This window comes from Bactrocera latifrons, unplaced genomic scaffold, assembly GCF_001853355.1.
Source record: "Bactrocera latifrons isolate USDA-ARS-PBARC rearing strain unplaced genomic scaffold, ASM185335v1 scaffold_74, whole genome shotgun sequence".
NCBI lineage: Eukaryota > Metazoa > Arthropoda > Insecta > Diptera > Tephritidae > Bactrocera > Bactrocera latifrons.
This window is the reverse complement of record NW_017537423.1, coordinates 418,837-437,057: the sequence shown is the minus strand read 5'-3', so window position 1 is coordinate 437,057 and position 18,221 is coordinate 418,837. Positions and strand designations below refer to the sequence as shown.

Genomic DNA, 18,221 nt, shown 5'->3' with positions numbered 1-18,221 from the left:
AATATGTATAAAATAATATAAGCATTTAATAAAAAAATTTAAACTTAAATTTCAAATTTACTTTTATATTATAAAAAAGAGCAAATTATGTTAAATATATATGTATATGTGCATGCAAGCGTGTTAGTGGTTAATACTGTTTGTTTAGACTCTTAGCATAAAATTACTGTTACATGCAAGCATTAAACAATATACATATGTAATATACATCAGCATACTTTAATGCTCTCAGAATATAGTTATATACAATATTTATCTAGACAATTGTACGTTTTCAAAATAAAGGTGCATATATAGATACAATCTTAATTTAAAATATGTAAAAATGTGCTGAAGTTGTTTGGGGAAAGTTAGCTACAGGAACAAACTAACCTACAAATCAATATTGAGTAAATATATTTATTTTTGCACGTCATCTAAAGCGGAAACAGTAAAGCATGAGTAATAAACAAGCTACAAAAGTCTATGGAAGGAAAATATAGTTGACCAAAATGTTTTTGTAAAGTGAGTGTAAGAAATATGGTCACTAGCAGACTAAAATTTTAATTTTTCAAAAACACCAAAAAAATGAATATGATTTTCTCCATATCAAACCAGAACAATTTCTATAAATTGGAGTATTTAGCGTAGCTGGAAGTAGTTTGACAGACAATTATTACAATACTTCTTCTAATGATGCTTTTTATTTAAATTTTTGTTATAAACACTATTTTATTGGCCTAATTTTTCTTCATGCAAAAATTTGATTTTTATGAATTTTTAAATGTGAAAAATTATGCATAAAACCACTTTTATTTAAAATTTAATTTTTATGATTTTTTTTTTATTTTTATCTGAGACTCAAATGGACATTTCAACGATATATATAATATTTTATTAGTGAAAATTTTGTCAGATTAAGAGAATATTAATAGCGAAAAATAAATTAATCTCAATTAATTCGGTGGAAAAATATCACATTGATTTAATTTCAGTTAGGGCACTCCAGCTACGCTCTACACTCAGACCCTTGTAATTAGTCACATAAAAAACAATTCCAAAGGGGATATTTGATAAAGAGAATACCCAATGGAAAAGTGTTTTGTCATTAAGTCGCCTAACCTGTGCATAATAATTTAAGGACTCAACACAGTAATTTTCTGTGATCGATGCGTATGCCGTTGTTGCCGCTGTAAATGCTGTCTGCTGTGGTGGGTTCGTCGCTAGTTGTATGTGGGAAGGGCTTGTGGTTGATGTGGATGATATACTAGCAGTGTTTAATGACTGTTTATCGTTGTATTTTTGTTGCTGCGACTGCACTTGACTGTGCTGACATTCACAATAATGCAAATAGGGTTTTAAGTGATGATGATGATGATGCTGATGGTATGGACAATGAGGAGCATGTGTACTATTATTATGCTGATGATGATAATGACTATTATAGCTTTGATCATGATTTTTGTTGTAATAATGGTCGCAGTGTTGTGTTGTTGGCACCTGTTGTTCATATGTTTGCTGTTGTTTATGTATAAATTGTTGATGCTGCTGCTCTTGCGTTATAAATGAAGTCGGCGTCGGCGTTGCGGTGCCAATACTGTTATTATTTTGATTTGTAGAGAGGAATGTTGTCGGACCAGCCGTACCATTACTTTGATAATTGCGTTGATTGTAATTGTTATTGTACACCTGAGGGAATGTCGTACTCGGGGAAGTAGTTATGTTTGGAGAATAGGTGTTATTGCTATTATTGCTTTGATTACTCGCTTGTTTGTTTAAGTACAAGTTTGTCATAGTCTTGCGATTGTTGTCATTACTAATATTATTGCTGGCATACGTTGACGCTAGTTTGTTGTAACTATAGTTCGTCTGTGTTTTAATAATATTAGGATTGTAATACAACTGGGCGCCACTGCTAGGCGAGTTGCGTAAATTTTGCGATTTCAGCTGATAAGTGGTGCGGCCATCAGTCGACGGTTCGGAGCATAAAACCTAAAAATAAATGGAAATAAAAAGAGAAAAAGAGAAAAAACACGGGGAGGAGAACAGTGTGTATTGGGAGGGAATTGGTTGAAATCGGTTGACAATTAGAAATGTGGGTACAATAATATTTCGATTTAATTTTTTTTAATTTAAAATTTTATAAAATTATACATTTTTATATTTGTTTGGTAATTTTTCGCAAACGCACATGTGATGAATGCTCAATGTTAAGCCGATTATCTATTTTTACAAATAACAAATTATTTAATTTATACATATATATGCTATATGTGTGGTATACTCTGGGGTGAAAGGGAAAAGGAGGTTTGGAACACAGACCACGGGTAGAACTCTATACTCTTATTATAAGCCAACGCTGAGGTGGGGCAAAAAGTGTGTCTCCAATAGTAAGAGTGAAAACATAATCAAACTTAGGTGTTGTTGTTAATAAGCGGGCTGCCCTTTAAGCGGCACCAATCGCCTGCAGCTCTGATAAATAGTGCTCTTACTAACAAACAGCTTAATTATATAACAAGCACTTTTGAAAACCTTGTAGATTATGCTTTGAATGCTACAAAAACAAATTGTATAATCATAACTATTTACTAAACTTAAGAAAACATGTTCCTTAGATTTTTAGTAAAAATATTAAAATTAATCTTTACCAAAAGTGCTAATTTCATTGGGCCTCTTTTTATAATTATAATTTATTAATTTACTTAATTTTATAAGTTTGCCTTCCTTATTCCTTGTTTCATTTTTTTGTGCTGTTTTTTCAATACTTTTTTTTTCAAGTGTGCCAAATTTGTACTTTTTTAATTTTTTAACACAAAAATCTATATATGCACCTTTAAATTATTTAAAAAATAGTGTTTTCTTAAAATAATAAAAGAAGTATTTATGATTTAAGAGCAAAACATGCAATTTATTTGAAAAGTAAACAAATCAATCATGCAAACAGCAAAAAATTAGAATATATATAATAAATCAAAAATTTTAATGCAAAAAACATATTTTATATTAATTAAAATAGAAATAAAAACAATAAAACTGTTGCAATGGCAAATTGTTGTGTGCAAATACAAGCAAATTCGAAATTAAATTTGGATATTGTGATTTTGAAAGTAGAAACTCATGTTTGAAAAAGATTTATAGAAAACAAAACCAAATTTTTTTATTTTACATGTTTTTTAAGGCATATTTTTATTTCATTCGTTTATCATTGTACTACTGTCTTTAATTTTGTAGTATTATCTTTTATATTTTTTTCTTTACTTGCATAAAATCAACAAACAAATTTGTCCATTTCTTACTTTTTATTTTAAATATAAAACTATTAAAATAAATAAATGCATTTTCACATAACCAAAAAAAGAGCATAAAGACGCAATTGCAAGTCTAAACGTATATTGTAAAACGGGACGCGCACAAAATAAACAACAAGAAAACGTTTACAAAAAAAGAAACACAAAAAATAAAATCAACAAAAAAATAATGACATGGCAAGAAATAATGCGAAAAAATGTGGACTTTGCACGAATATGGTGAAGAAAATCACATTAAAAAGGATAATTTATATCACTTTTTTGTTCAAATAAATTTTTATAAAACACATAAAAAAAGATATTTTAAATTTGTTATTTTTAAATTNTAATTTAATAATAATGATAATAATATAGAATTTTGCATTTAAATAGTTGTTGCTGTCGTTGTTGGTACTCACAAGCAAATTCTCATTGCCACAACACCAACTGATTGAAAGACGCTACGTATGCACGCATACATGCATAGATTGCATAACACACATACATATATAAGCACCAAAGTACATTTGTATATATGTATGTGGTATGTGTATTGGAGATTTTTTTGATTGATTTTTTTTTTGTTGTAGAACCACACAAATTGCACACACAAGGCACAGGTAGTACTTAGTTTGTATGTATGTATGTGGTAGGGGAGGAGTATTGTTGCACACGCACACATTACCAGAGTACATACAAATGCACATAGAAATGTAACGGAATAAGAGAAAAAATAATAGCAAATGTTAAAAAATTTGTATGTATGTTTGTTGATTGGTATATATGTATGTATATTGTATAAGTCAAATTATATGTATGTATATATATATTGAATTAAGTTAAATTGCGAAAATAAATGTGAATCAATTAAACGCACACAGACACACACACGCATATGCATATGTTCTACACAAATTCAAATATGTATATACACATTTATGTAAATATATTTAAGAAAAAATTATGTGTGTGAGTTTCGCCGAATTTGGAAATGAGAAAATTAATTAATTAACTAAAAGCCAGGATAATGCTTTTATTACAACAACACATAAGATAGTATATTGTGCGCCGCCGAAAGGTACATTCATATGCAATGCATTATTATGCGATTGTGCGTGCAACTTGCCCGTGTACTAGTGATATTGGCAATGAAGCGAGTACATACACACATGCATATGTACATAAGTATATTGTAGGTTTCAAAATCGTATCAAAAATCGGATTCAATATTTATTTTTAAATCGGATTAAAAAACAAAAGAAAAGTTTTGAATACTAAATGCCGGATTGAAAACTAAAAAAATCTTAATACCAAGTTTATAATTTAAAATGTTTAAAGTTTTTGAATTTTAAATTCATGTTCCTCTTTTCTCTTTTTTGTTTTATTTACATTTAATAACTTTTAATTTTTGTTCTCAATATGTAAATCTCGCCTTTTATCCAATTTCATTCATATTCAATTTCATCTTTTTTATTTGTTACTTAAATTTTTAAATTAAAAATATTATTGCATTATTTTTAATTCTGATTTAATAATAAACATTGAAAATGTATTAGTTAATCCAAAAGTTTTAATTAAAATATTCACAACCCTGAATCCAAACACATACATACAATATTTATGCGCATATGTTGTTGTGGTTTTTAGTTTAAAAATTGTGAGAAAAGCGATTTTAATATTTTTGTTTTTAAAATTTCATACACTGAAAATAAAAAGTTTACTAATGACACTGCTCATTANATTTTAATTATTTTTAGGATTTTTTTAATATATTTCAAGAAAAAAAATTTCCATTCACTTGAGTCACCCGGTGAGAAAATCGCAAAATTGCAGACGCCAACTTGCCCGATTTACACCAGGCGACCATAATGCAGCAGAAAGCGCTGCGACTTCCAAAGTCGCATTTCTGCTGCATACTTTTAGACAACGGATGTTGATAGTTTGAGTGGCGCTGACATTCCGTACAGTACGAACCCACACTTTGCTGCATTTTCGTTTACATATGGTGGCAAATAAAACAACAATTTCTTTTAGTTACATGTTTTTTCACTGTAACAACGTAAGTGTTTATTAAATTGTCATTTTTTCACAATTTCTCTTGCGTTTTTCTTTTAAGTGATTCGTTGATGTTCAAAATACATACATACATGCGCATACATTTCTATTCATATGTGATCTATGCACTATAATTGCTATTTGCTATTTATGTGTGTAACACATACCAATATATTTTATTCAATACATAGCTGCATACATGTGTAAAATATGGGCGTAAAACACTGGAGGTACTTGGTAGTTACATTTCATTTAAGTTTACTTTGATATTTGTAGCTTTTTTTATTTAATTATATTTCTTTCTGAAACAGCAGCCATCTGTATGTATGTATGGGTATGGGTATGTGTTCGCATTTACATAAATATGCATAAAATTATATATTGTTCTATTATTTTTGAATGTTATTCTGAGAACATAGACAATTTAAATTCTTTTTCGTTCGTGTGTTCAAGTGTTCAAACATTTGCAACAAAAATTAGTATTTATATGTATGGCGCGAATTGTTATGAATTTTCATTATACTTAATTTTTTATAAACATTTTTATATTGAAGAAATTTTGAAAAACTATATATTGTTCTATATATTTTAAGGATTTTCCATTTTCTTTTTTCTTATTTTAGCATAGTTAATAATGATAATATCAAACGTTTACGCGTCAAATAAATATTTTTTAAATTTGCAAAATTATTTTAAATTATTTTATACATCAACAAATATGTTGATTTTCTAAAAATATAATCTCTAATTTCGCTAAACGAACATTTTAATAATTTTTTGTTTATTTTATTTAATACTTTTTTATCTGAATAATTTTTTTGCAATTTAAAAGCGTTGGAATTTATTCTAATATATGTTATATGTAATCATTTTTAAAATTCTAAAAACTTTTGAATTCAAAATTTGTTATAGTAAACAATTAGTTTAATAATTTTTCAGATTTTAGAGTAAACCTTTTTTGTTAATAAATAAAGTTAACATCAAACACTTCACCAATTTTATTTCGCGTAAATTTTCATTTTTGAAAAATCAATTAAAATTATGTTTATTATTATTTATTTTTCAATTTAAAGAGTATTTTAAGCCATTAACAATAAATATGGTGAGCGCGCGTGTCATAATTTTCCAGCAATTTGTTCTTCTTGTTTATGTTTGGAAAAGTATTATATTTGACCGAAATTTAATATTTTTTACATTTGTAAGTTGTTTTAAATGAGATTTTTGAGTGATGTTAAGCGGATATTGTAAAAATTATTTATGTCTTTGTTCAAAAGGTTAATAATGTGTAATTTTTCTAAGTTTTATTAAAAAACTTAACAAAAATAGTGTGAGAGTATTAATGTTTAAAATTATAGGAAAAAATTACAGTACTTTTTATCTATTTTTAAAGTTAACAAGTTTAGAATTTAGCGCATTTTTTGTACAATTAGTCACAAATATAGTTATAATTTTTTATTTAGTTTTACAGAATCAGTAATGTAATATGAACACTACACAACAAATCTGAAGGAAAAATATTGCGACTGGACCTCTTAGCGTTTATGGGGTATTTGAAGTGACTTGAATACGAATTTGATTTTAGTAAACGGTGGCGGTTTGACCCTTCCACCCCTAGACTACAATACAAAAAATCCTACGAGAAAAATTTTTTTTTTGGAAACTTTTAGTATCATTATCGGTTTTAGCAACACTAAATTAGCAAGAAACAGCCTTTAACATCACAGGCGCTAAATGACCGTAAACTGGTGTACATTTTTGGAATAATGAAATTGCCTATTTTTTTAATTAATATTGTGACCTCCGTGATTTAGTTTTTACACTTATGTATGTTTAGTATATTTTGAGATATGTAAGTGCAGATGTATGCATGTATGTATAATGTATATGTATATAAGTATATGCGTGTGTGTATGTGTCCATGGCGTTTAAGTTGTGAAAACGCAAATTCCTTTTCTTCCATGTGCATACATGCAACTACGTTTAGCAATACAAATATGTTTAAAAAATAATAAAGCACAATATGTAGTAACTATGATAGTGGGGTCAAAAAACAGCATTAAATGTAATGCATAAATATTTTTGCGCTTTGAAATTCAACTTTTAAAATTCAACGTTCACATAGTTGTACAAACGTATTTAACTTAAAACGAGTTAATTAGCTTCAAATGTTGTTTTTGTTTTGCACCGCTGTATTCAGCTATTTATTACTATAATTATTTCGTTCATTAAAATTTAGTTAAATTTTAATTAATTAACTATACGTATATAAAATAATTTGGTATTAATTTACGGGTTTTTGCTTATACTTCTTCCAGCTGTTTAGCTGCTTAAAAGTACAAAGCTTTAGGGCTTAACAAAATTATACTATATAAATAATACAAACTAAAGCAAAATTTAAACAATTCATTAATATCATTTATCAGTTTTTATTTGAATTTTGCTATACTTTTTCAATTCACTTTTCTAATTGCTTTGCCTAATTGCATTAACGATAATTAGGATTTGTTTACTATATTTATATGTACGTATGTATATTACTACAAGTTTGCCTAATTACTAATGAAATTATAAAATGAATATATATATATATGTAGTATATATTAAATAAAATAACTGCACTTCAAAAAGTGCAAACAAACAATTACAAAAAATGGCTGAATTCAACAAGCATTTGTTTTAAACTCACTTACCAACTACAATAATCATAAACATAATAACTTTCGCAAGCAAAGGAGTTCTCACATTTTCCACTAAAGTTCAGTAATTCATAAGCTTCCGCAGTTCACGCTTTCGGACTTCGCCTTTATGCACACCACCCTGCGCGGCATTCTCGTCTATGCTTCACGGTTTTGAGTCTTCGTCAAACTATCGACTCAAGTTGTTTATGTAGAGCGCATGCAATTCTGTGCGTGGTGTGTTCTCGAAGAGTGCGGCACGATTCTGGCCTTCGCCCTTCTTCACCCAATGCCCATAAACGCGGAAAGCGCAGCCATCAATCACCTGTTTGGAGGAGAATATGGGGGCAAATATATGTACTAAATAAATATGTATATGGTATTATAAGAAGTAAAAAAAAAAATTCATAATTTGGAAAGGTGCCTTAACAGATCAAAACTACAACCACTTATATAAATTTTATAGGAGCTAGCAAAAATGAAGCTGTGAAGCTGAAATTACATACTATCGGCTATTTTTATGGACACATCACAGTGCCAAAAAGTGCGCATTGTCAAAGGACAAGTTGAAATTCGCTAACTCCGGATTAATTCAGGAGTTAGTGAAAATAACTCCGTTGCTAACTCCCATTTAATTCTCAAAATTTTAGAGAGTTAGCTGCATTTTCGTTGGCGAATTTTAATCGATTGTGAATGAAAAACAAGCAACACCGACAGCTGTTGCTATCGAACTGAAATGCCATACTGTCGACTATTTTGATCGTTAAACGCATTCACTTACCTTACGCAGCACCTTGACCCGATATGGATCGCGTATAGCCTCTTCGACGCGTAATGGCTCGGCGGTGTAGCGCAGTCGGCGGATTCTTATCATAGCACGTATAACCAATATGGCGAATTGGAATTTCTTGCGTGCATTAAAGCGACTTTGTTTACGCAGCTAAAATTTTATGAATTGCAAAAAAATAAAAAAAGGAAGAAAAAAAGAAAGAAATATGCTTGTTAAAATACAAGTGATATGGCAAATAAAAAAATTTATGATTGAACAAATTGATTAGTTAAATGTAACTGCAGACGTACATAAATATGTATATGTGTGTATGTATGTAAGCGTCAATGTGTTGGAAAATTAAAAATATATATATATAAGTATATTATATATATTGATAAATTGTCGAATATTTTTTAAATGATTTAATATGTTTTTGTTCATATGCAAAAAGTTTGAAAAAATGCAATAATATTTAACACAAATATTAAAGTCTTTTAATTGTGTTCTGTTTTTGTTGCCATAAATCATCAATTATTATTAAAATAAATTATTTTTATTTATATATTCTTTTTTTAAATTTTTTTAAGTTTTTTATTCACACTTTTTAATTTTCCAGTACATCGACAGCAATTTACAGCCAATTTCGAGTCAGTAATTTAATTGAAAGTTTAAATTTTTTAATTTTATTTCGTAGAAGATATGTGGATATAGAAGTCGAAAGCGTTTTTATATTAAATTGCTTTTGAAATTGACTGTTCAAATCTGCTAAATGAAAATCTAACTACAGTCGATGCGCAATAATACAAACCAGAGTAGTAAAAAATAATTAAAAAGAAAAAAAACTAATTTATAAAAAAAATTTCAAATAATGTAACAAATAATTATTTATTTGCTATTTAATTTTAAAAGTTCTATTATTTTCAATGTTTTTAATAGCAAATTTAAGTTAATTGCAGGCGTCAAAACACAATTTTTGGGTTTCGGTTTAATGCTCAGATTCGGATTCTAAGCATTGAAAATACTAAAATTTTTATTTTTAGCTTTTAAAGTTTGCTTTTGACTGATACGACGAATGAGCCCGACTTGCCCATACGAACATAAATGAAGTACGAAAAAAATACTACAAAAGCACAAAAGCAAACTTTATTAAAAAATATTTCCCTTATTTTTGGTTTACCTTTTTTGATTCTGTATAAAATATAAAAATCATGTCAACCGGTGTTATTTTCTTTTTAAAGAATATTTAAGCCTACTTCTAAATTTGAAATTAGCATATCTGTCTCTTATACACATCTAGATGTGTATAAGAGACAGGCGTTATCGTTATAATTTCAATGTTTTGTTTTCTGTTTTCAATTAAATTTTATAATATCTCATAATATTAATTTATAATTATAAAAAAATCATTCACTTCGATTATATTTCCACCTTCGGTACGAGTGCAATGTACACATTTTCTTCTTTGATTTAATTGCTAGTATGCAACAAAACTCATATCGTTAGGAGAACAATTAATGCAAAAAGGCAAAGGCTTTGGTAGTTAGCAGCTAATCGAGTTAAATTTAATTAAAATAATTTTAATAAATAATAGGAGAATTGGTAGTGTAGTAAGATCAACACAATCACTCTTTGTTTTTTTGTACTTGTACAATTTATAATGTTAGCAAAGTAACAGTAAGTGTTATTGTTGTTATATATATTATGAATGTTGGTTTTGTTTTCGTTTCTGTTCAATACGCAGAAACATTTCGTTACCAGTGCAATGTCATTGATGCGACTCATTCTCCTAGATTTGGTTGATAGGCTGCGCTTCAGTCCATCGATATTTTGCTCGAATAACTTTTCGTGTATTAACATTCGAACGTTTTTCATTGATGGATTGATTATACGAATATGGGATTAATTGTTTACCCAATAAACATTTTACAAAATTGTGGCGCAATTTTTATAGTTTATTAAATGTTTTTGGTATTCGAATTACATAGATTTTGGTATATTAGAGACGTGTAAATTTTTGGCAATCACAAAATTTTGTACGATAGCCGAATTTGTTAATTATTTATTTTAATTCGAAATTTGTATAATTTTCAATATGTGGGTAGTGAATGAATGAAAGAAAAAAGAAAGAAAATCATAGTTAGAAATTATAAGAAAACAAAGAGTACAGTTTTTTTTTTTTTTTTTTTTTAAAAAGAAGAACTCATCTATGGACAACTTATATAAGTAACCAGTAAAAATATAAAACTATATATAGGCATGTAAAATAGTAAAACGTACTATTACTAAATGTACCATAAAAGTAGAATGTAATTTAAATACTATGCTAAAAAAATAATAAGAAATTTAATTGTTGAGCGTAGTTTTAAAAAAGAAAAATTAACAAAAAATTACATACAAAAAAGCTGAAAAGTAAAATATTGCCAACAATGCGCGTTGAAATAGAAAAAATTACTAGTGTATTGGTGTAAATAGAGACCGTAAGAGAGACAGTATTGTCACTCTGTATGTATGTATGTTGCTATGTATGTATAGAAAAGTTTAAAGTACTCATTTGAAAACTGCAAGACGTCTTAACGTTAGGCAAAATACTCGTATACTTGTATTGTGAAGAAGTAGAGGGGTGAGCAACAAGTTTATGTGCGTTTGTTTAACTAAATATTCCTTTTTACATATAATAAATCTAGTATATGTATTAAAATGGTCTCTCGCGCTTAAAAGCTTATATTAACTCACCATCTGATTGAAGAACGGATGCTTTAATACTTCTTTCACTGTGATTCGTTTCGCTGGATCGACGACTAGACATTTGCGTATGAGATCCTTTGGATCCTCTGTAAGTCGAAAAGCAAGCATTTTTCGACATTATTAGTATTTGCATTGTTTAGTTTGCATTATTTTGTTGAATTACCTGATATATCAGCCCATTCGGGTGAGGTGAAGCTGTATTTGCCCTCCATTATGTTGCGCAACATGACCATTTGTTTGCGATGCCAAAACGGTGGACAGCCAACAAGTAATGTGAACATAATGACGCCGCATGCCCAACTGAGTGATAAGCAAATTGAAAAATTTATTTATTAAACATTTTAAAAATACATATAATGTATATAATCATGCATTTTCTGCGTGTTTTGATTACTGTAAGCGAAGGAAAGTAAACATTCAATTAAGTCAAGGATACTAAGAGTAAAACAAGAAAAAATGTTAAGCTTTATATTGATTTTAATCGGTTAATTCGTATGACAGTTACATATATTTAATAGCGTTCCGATCTGAACAGCTTGTTCGGAGATTGCAGTGTTGCCAATATTTGTCTTGAACAATAATTCGTGACTTTATTTTGTCGAATAAAACAGTTTTCCAAACAAAGACATGATTTTAATTGACCAAATGCAGCTATATACTATGAGACAACCATAGATCTGAAAATTCGGAGATTGTACCTTTGACTTGGATATAATAATTCATGTCATCTTTCGTAAAGAAATCTTAACAAATTAAAAAAAGGGTATGTTTTTAACGATCAATTCTTCTGACAGCTATAAGCGACAAAGGTCCGATATCGGCGGTCCCGACACATGAGCAACTTCTTAGGGAGAAAAGCATGTGTACGAAATTTCAGATCGATATTTTAAAAACTGATGGACTAGTTCGCGTATACAAGGATGATTAGTCAGACGGGCATGGCAAATCGACTGATCATGTATATATGTAATATACTTTATAAGGTATCCGATGTTTCCTTCTTATTAAACCCTGTTCAGAATATAATTATAATATTAAATAAAAAATCAGTATGTAATTTTCAAAACAAAATAAGTCTATAGTTGGATTTAAAGATTGCCAAATAAAAGTATGTTCGAAAAATAAGTTTTTAAAGTTCTTAAACTTATATGTAAGTGGGATTTGAGCATGTTTCTGTTAAAACCCTTTTATATTATTATTTTGATACTCACATATCAACTTCTTTGGAATATCCAGGCGAGCCTTCGAACATATTACATTTCAATGTTTCCGGCGCCAAATAGCCAGGCGTGCCACAGAGGTCTAAAACATAAATTAAATGTATAAAATAATATCACAATATCCAAAATATGCGGGCATTATGCACCTGTTAACTTCTCGTCCCCCTTCAGTTGTCGCGCAAAACCGAAATCTGTAATTTTAACATTATGATTCTCATCAAGTAGAATATTTTCGGGTTTCAAATCTCGATGTACAATATTCTTTGCATGTATATATTCGACACCCTCAAATATTTGTCGCATTATGGTGCGTGTCTTCTTCTCCGACAACGTTACAACCGAGGTGAGGTAATCGAAGAGTTCACCTTTCGGACACAATTCAAATACTAAAAAGACGAAAGCGTCCGATTCGAAGACATCTTGTAGATCAACTGAAATAGCGGCAAGTACATAAAATTAGTTGTGTTAAAATTGGAATGAGTTTTCCGTTTGAGACTACTCACTTATATAAGGATGACCCATAACTTGTCTGAGTATTGAAATTTCCTGTCTTGTGGCTTCGAGCATATGATATGGATTGGTATCGCCAGCTTCTGTGGCGGCGCCAAGGTCGATGATTTTGGCGGCAAACTCGATGCCGGTCTCTTTTTCAATGCAGCGTCGTACTGTGGAACTGATGCCTCTAAAAAATTTAAGAAGAAATTGAAAAAATTATTAAAATGTGCTTGCCTACAGAAGAAGTTTTAATAAAATAAAAATAAAATGTTTTTGTTTCGCAATTGGATACAAAGTAAATGTATACATATGTTTGGGGGGAAATAGAAATCTAAAATTGATATTATAAGACACTGTATTTTTTTAATATTTTGCCCATACATTTTTCGCATAATTTTCTTTGTGCTGTATTCTTTTGGTTAACATTTAAGATATTGGCCAAATTAAAAACAAGTTTGCCATACATTTTTTTCTCATTTCAATCAATAATAAAACTGTTATTGGAATTTCATTTCGAGTTGTTTTTTTTTTTTTTKTACAATCTATTAATCTTAGCATATTTTCCACACGCGTCTTACTAAAAGTAATAAATATTTGCATTTCACATGATTAGAAATAAATAAATACACACATATGTAAGTAACGCATGTGTGAGTAAAAAAGAAGTGCATTGTAATACGCACACACACATATGAATCTATATACGCTGGTAGATTTGTACAATTTACACAAAATGAGCACACTTTTATTTAATATATTTTATAAAACGGCAAATCTAAAGCGGGCACAAACAAACAATTGATCAGTCAACCAACCTTACAGAGTCACACAGTCAAATTGGCAAATAGCCGGAACGTAGAAAGTCCACACAGTTCAAATAATTAATTATATGCGCGCATATTTATTAAATATAAGATAAGTATGTAATACTTATACACATATGTAGGCGGCAATGACACAGACACACACATTCATACAAACACACATTTGCATACATATGTATAATGGGATGGTAATTACAAATAGATTGGAAATCGGAATGATAACGCAACATTTGGACTTTAAAGAGTAATAAATGTGGTTGCATATGACTTCTGTTTGTGTCTATATGCGTGTATGTGGAAATATATAAAATTATTATTTTTTCCATTATAATTTCTCAGAAAGAAGTAATAAACACAGATTCGACACAATTTCCTGCTTGATTTTAAAAGCACTATTTAGCAAATTTAGACTTTGCATATAATTAAGTGAAGTAAAAATCCTCCCACCAAGCTGCTGATTTGCCAGAATCGCCGAGATTGGTCCACTAAATCAAATAGTTGTTGGAAAATTTTTTATTTATCAAGATGTCTTCAAGAAATTTGTTCAAATCTATAGTATATAGCTGCCATACAAACTAACCAATCGAAATAAAACAATTCCCACGACAGTGAGTTCTACACATCGGAATTGACCCGGATTTTATCCGCCAAGGGCTGTTTTTTCGGCGGTTTTCCACACCAACATTTGTTGAATTGAACCGCGATATACATTCAGTATTAGGTCAAGAAACTTTTTAAGATGGATTTTAGTATTTAAGTTCCGCGTTATAACCTTTAAAAAGAAATTCATTTTGCAGAAATGTGATATTTTAATAGCAAAGATCCCTTTACACTTTGATGGCCGCTGTCGTTACTGATGAATTGAACAAATTTTGTGATTTGTGTACTAAAGTGCAGTCTAATGCAAGTCTGCGAAGAATGCAAACGTAATAAAAGCGCAATTAAAAATTAGAATTGACATTAAATGGTAAAAAACACAAAACAGCAGACATATATACACAAACATACAAACGCTTTCATACACCTAAGTGCCCCATTCACTTTGTAATTGCTGCATAAATTACTTAATAAGCTTGCTTAATATATTCTTTGCTAAATTAAAATTATTTGCAGGCACATTGAGGCAGTCCTACATACTGCTCTGATCGATGACTAATTTTTTAAATATTTTTTTTTAATTTCATTAATTCGTTTTATATTACTTTTAACATTGTATAATTATTGCGCATCATTTATTTATATTACTATTATTTTTTTTTGTAAAATTAACGGCAATAGCCGTTGCATCAAAGGCAACTCAAACAGCTGGCTGACCTATACATATGCATCTCTACAGTATATCTATTTATACCCAATTGTACTTAGCAATGTATATTTATTGCATTGCATTAGAAATTATTTTAATGAAATAAATCCAGACAGTTTTACTGATAAGGAAAATATATATTTTTGTATATGTATATACATATGTATAAAAACAAATGCACTTAGTTTGATATTTCTATTATTCAATTTTTTTTTTTGCTTGGGCGGAATTGAACAAAATTGTAAATGTTATTTAAAAAACGTTAAATATAAAACAATATAAAAAGTTATAAAATTTAAAAAGCAAAATAAATGGTAATATATGCTATAAATAACTTCAAAATTGAAAAAAAATCAGATGAGTATATACGCATACATACTCCTTTGTGCTAATTTTGTTATTTTGTTGTTTTTTGGAAAATATCATTTGGAGTAAGAAATAGTAAAAAAACATATTAAAAAATTAAAAAAAAGAAAAATGTAAAAAAATTTAATAAAGAAATATTTTTAAAATTATAAATTGATTTTAACCCTTTTAGTATTAAAACTTATTGGATAATTAATTAAGAGGTAAGTAAGTAGTAAAAGTTACGTAAATTATTAGTCTACGCCAATTTTGTATCCTTCAATTATAAATTAAGTAAATAAAAAAAATATATTAAAACAAAACGAAACCGTTCCCACGACAGTCGGGTCTACGAAAACCGGAACGAACCCAGATTTTCATCCGGCCAAGGACTGTCAACTCGGCAGAATTCTGCCGTTACAACAACAACAACAACAACAACAACATTAAAACAAAATATAAACATAAATACAAATAACTAATACAAAATTCAGTAACTTTTAAATTTCAGATTATATTGTTGAAGCAGTTATACAAATAAATATAAAAAAATATTTAAAAAAATTAATAATATGCAAAAAAATAAAACAAATAAACTGAAAAGTTTTAATATAAAGTTAATTTAAAAACAATAACTTAAGAGCCATGCTAACTATAATTTCAATTTTATTATAGAATTTACTATTATTAGATTATTTAAATTAATATACAAATATTTATCTGTATACTAAAGTTTATAGAACTTCGCATTGCTAATTACACTGTCGAACATTTTTGTTATTATTGTCTGGGGGGTGAGAAATTCCAAGTCAGGGTGATGGTACTAGGTCAGTATAGTAAAACCCTTAAAGGATTTGGCGTTTTTTCGCTTAGTTGTAACATTTTGGCAAAAACCAAAAAAAAAAATATTGTTGAATGCGTCACTTTTAATCAGCTTTCGTATATCTGGACCATTTAGTACGCCTGATTGGAAAAAATTAATTTGTTAAGATGGAAAACCATGGGAAATAAGGAAAAAGTTTAAAAGGTCATAAAAAAAACTGACACATACGAACGCCAAACCCTTTGAGGGTTTTACTATACTGACCTAGTACCATCACCCTGACTTGGAATTTCTCACCCCCCAGGTTAGCTGTTGTACTGAATTATAATTATCTGTAGGAAAATTTTAAAAAAGTACTTTATTGTGGTGATTTCAAGATATTTTCGCGCATATATGCATATTTCATTCAAAGTTTCCACGCACACATAGACGACCAGTCGCTGCCTGAGTATAAAAAAGCTTATTGAAACATTTGTAGCATTCAAAGTCTATACATATTCCGCACGCCCACACAAATTCATAAATATGTATGCCAAACACGTTTATACATACATATGTAAAGCAAATAACGAAAAAACACAATTTTGTAGCCGCTAGTAGCCGAATGGTCACCGGTACTGGGATGTTTTGCCAAACATCGGCTATGGGCAGTCAGCAAATTAACGGTACACAATTTTTTAATACATACACATATAGGCGGGGACAAACAAAAATATATAACTACATATTAGAACACATAAATGTAATTTGTATGTATGTAGATACGTATGTGAATATGCAGAAAGTGCATTGACACTCAAGTTCAGTTCAAGGTCACAGAGGTTTGCCGACGTCTTTGGGAGGGGGTTTGAGAGTAAGAAACGGATTATTTCTGATGAGATGCTTTGTACAAACCAAAAATTATTTATACGAAAATACACGTCCTTATTGATACATTCATGTAGATTTAAAATATTTGGAAAATATTTAGCTTCATATAGTATAAATACATACATATATACAATATTTACTCGCTTGAAATGCATGAATAATATAGGTAAAAGTATATAGTTAAGTAAGTACATATGTATGTAAGTATGTCAGATTCAGGTATTGTCTTTGTGACAGACCACGCTCCAGACGCATGGATTGAAAATTATCAGCAAAAAACGAAAAGTAGGTGGAAAATATGTAATCACCTACATAATTTCACAATAGCTGAACATTCCGGACAAAGGTGGAGTGATGCGCCAACTACGACCCGTTTGCCTGGCTGTATGAATGATATTCTACTCGCAATTGCTGCGGATCATTGTCATCTATTTGTCATTGTGGTGCTACAGTTTATCTGCCGCTCCGCATTTACCTTTATTGTATTGCCTAACATTTAATTAAAAGCTTAGTAATGATTACAGCATAAAAGAAAATACGATGCACGTGTCCAATTACATACATGATTGCTAAATGAAAAGGTAAGTAATATGTATGGTAGTAATTGATAATCAATTGCAGGCGCGTGTAACTATGGATTGTAATATGAATTTATAATACTTTCACGTCTAAAATTTTATATTGAAATAACTATTATTATTTATGTAAAATGTATATGAAAAATTTAATAAATAATCGATAATTGCAAAATTTTCGAAAAAAATTTATATTGAAAACTTCTTTATTAACGCGGAAACAATTATATCGCTATTAAAAAGTTAAAAA

General features: G+C 29.0%; 1 protein-coding gene across 5 annotated transcripts in view; it reads right to left on the bottom strand.

The window, feature by feature from the left end:
* Positions 1 to 953: 953 nt before the first annotated feature.
* LOC108976275 (phosphorylase b kinase gamma catalytic chain, skeletal muscle/heart isoform) overlaps positions 954 to 18,221 on the bottom strand; it is a 32,108-nt gene continuing 14,840 nt past the window's right edge. For 3 of the 5 annotated variants that reach the window (XM_018945252.1, XM_018945253.1, XM_018945254.1), the window contains exons 3-8: positions 13,237 to 13,415; positions 12,880 to 13,164; positions 12,725 to 12,815; positions 11,677 to 11,813; positions 11,502 to 11,599; positions 954 to 1,971 (exon numbers count right to left, since the gene is read on the bottom strand). In XM_018945252.1, coding sequence (XP_018800797.1) covers positions 955 to 1,971; positions 11,502 to 11,599; positions 11,677 to 11,813; positions 12,725 to 12,815; positions 12,880 to 13,164; positions 13,237 to 13,415 — 1,807 coding nt within the window. In that variant the 3' untranslated portion in view covers position 954. Of the gene's footprint in view, positions 1,972 to 7,926; positions 8,322 to 8,777; positions 8,937 to 10,523; positions 10,608 to 11,501; positions 11,600 to 11,676; positions 11,814 to 12,724; positions 12,816 to 12,879; positions 13,165 to 13,236; positions 13,416 to 18,221 lie in introns of those variants that run through there. The other 2 variants (XM_018945255.1, XM_018945256.1) reach the window with 2 other exon arrangements.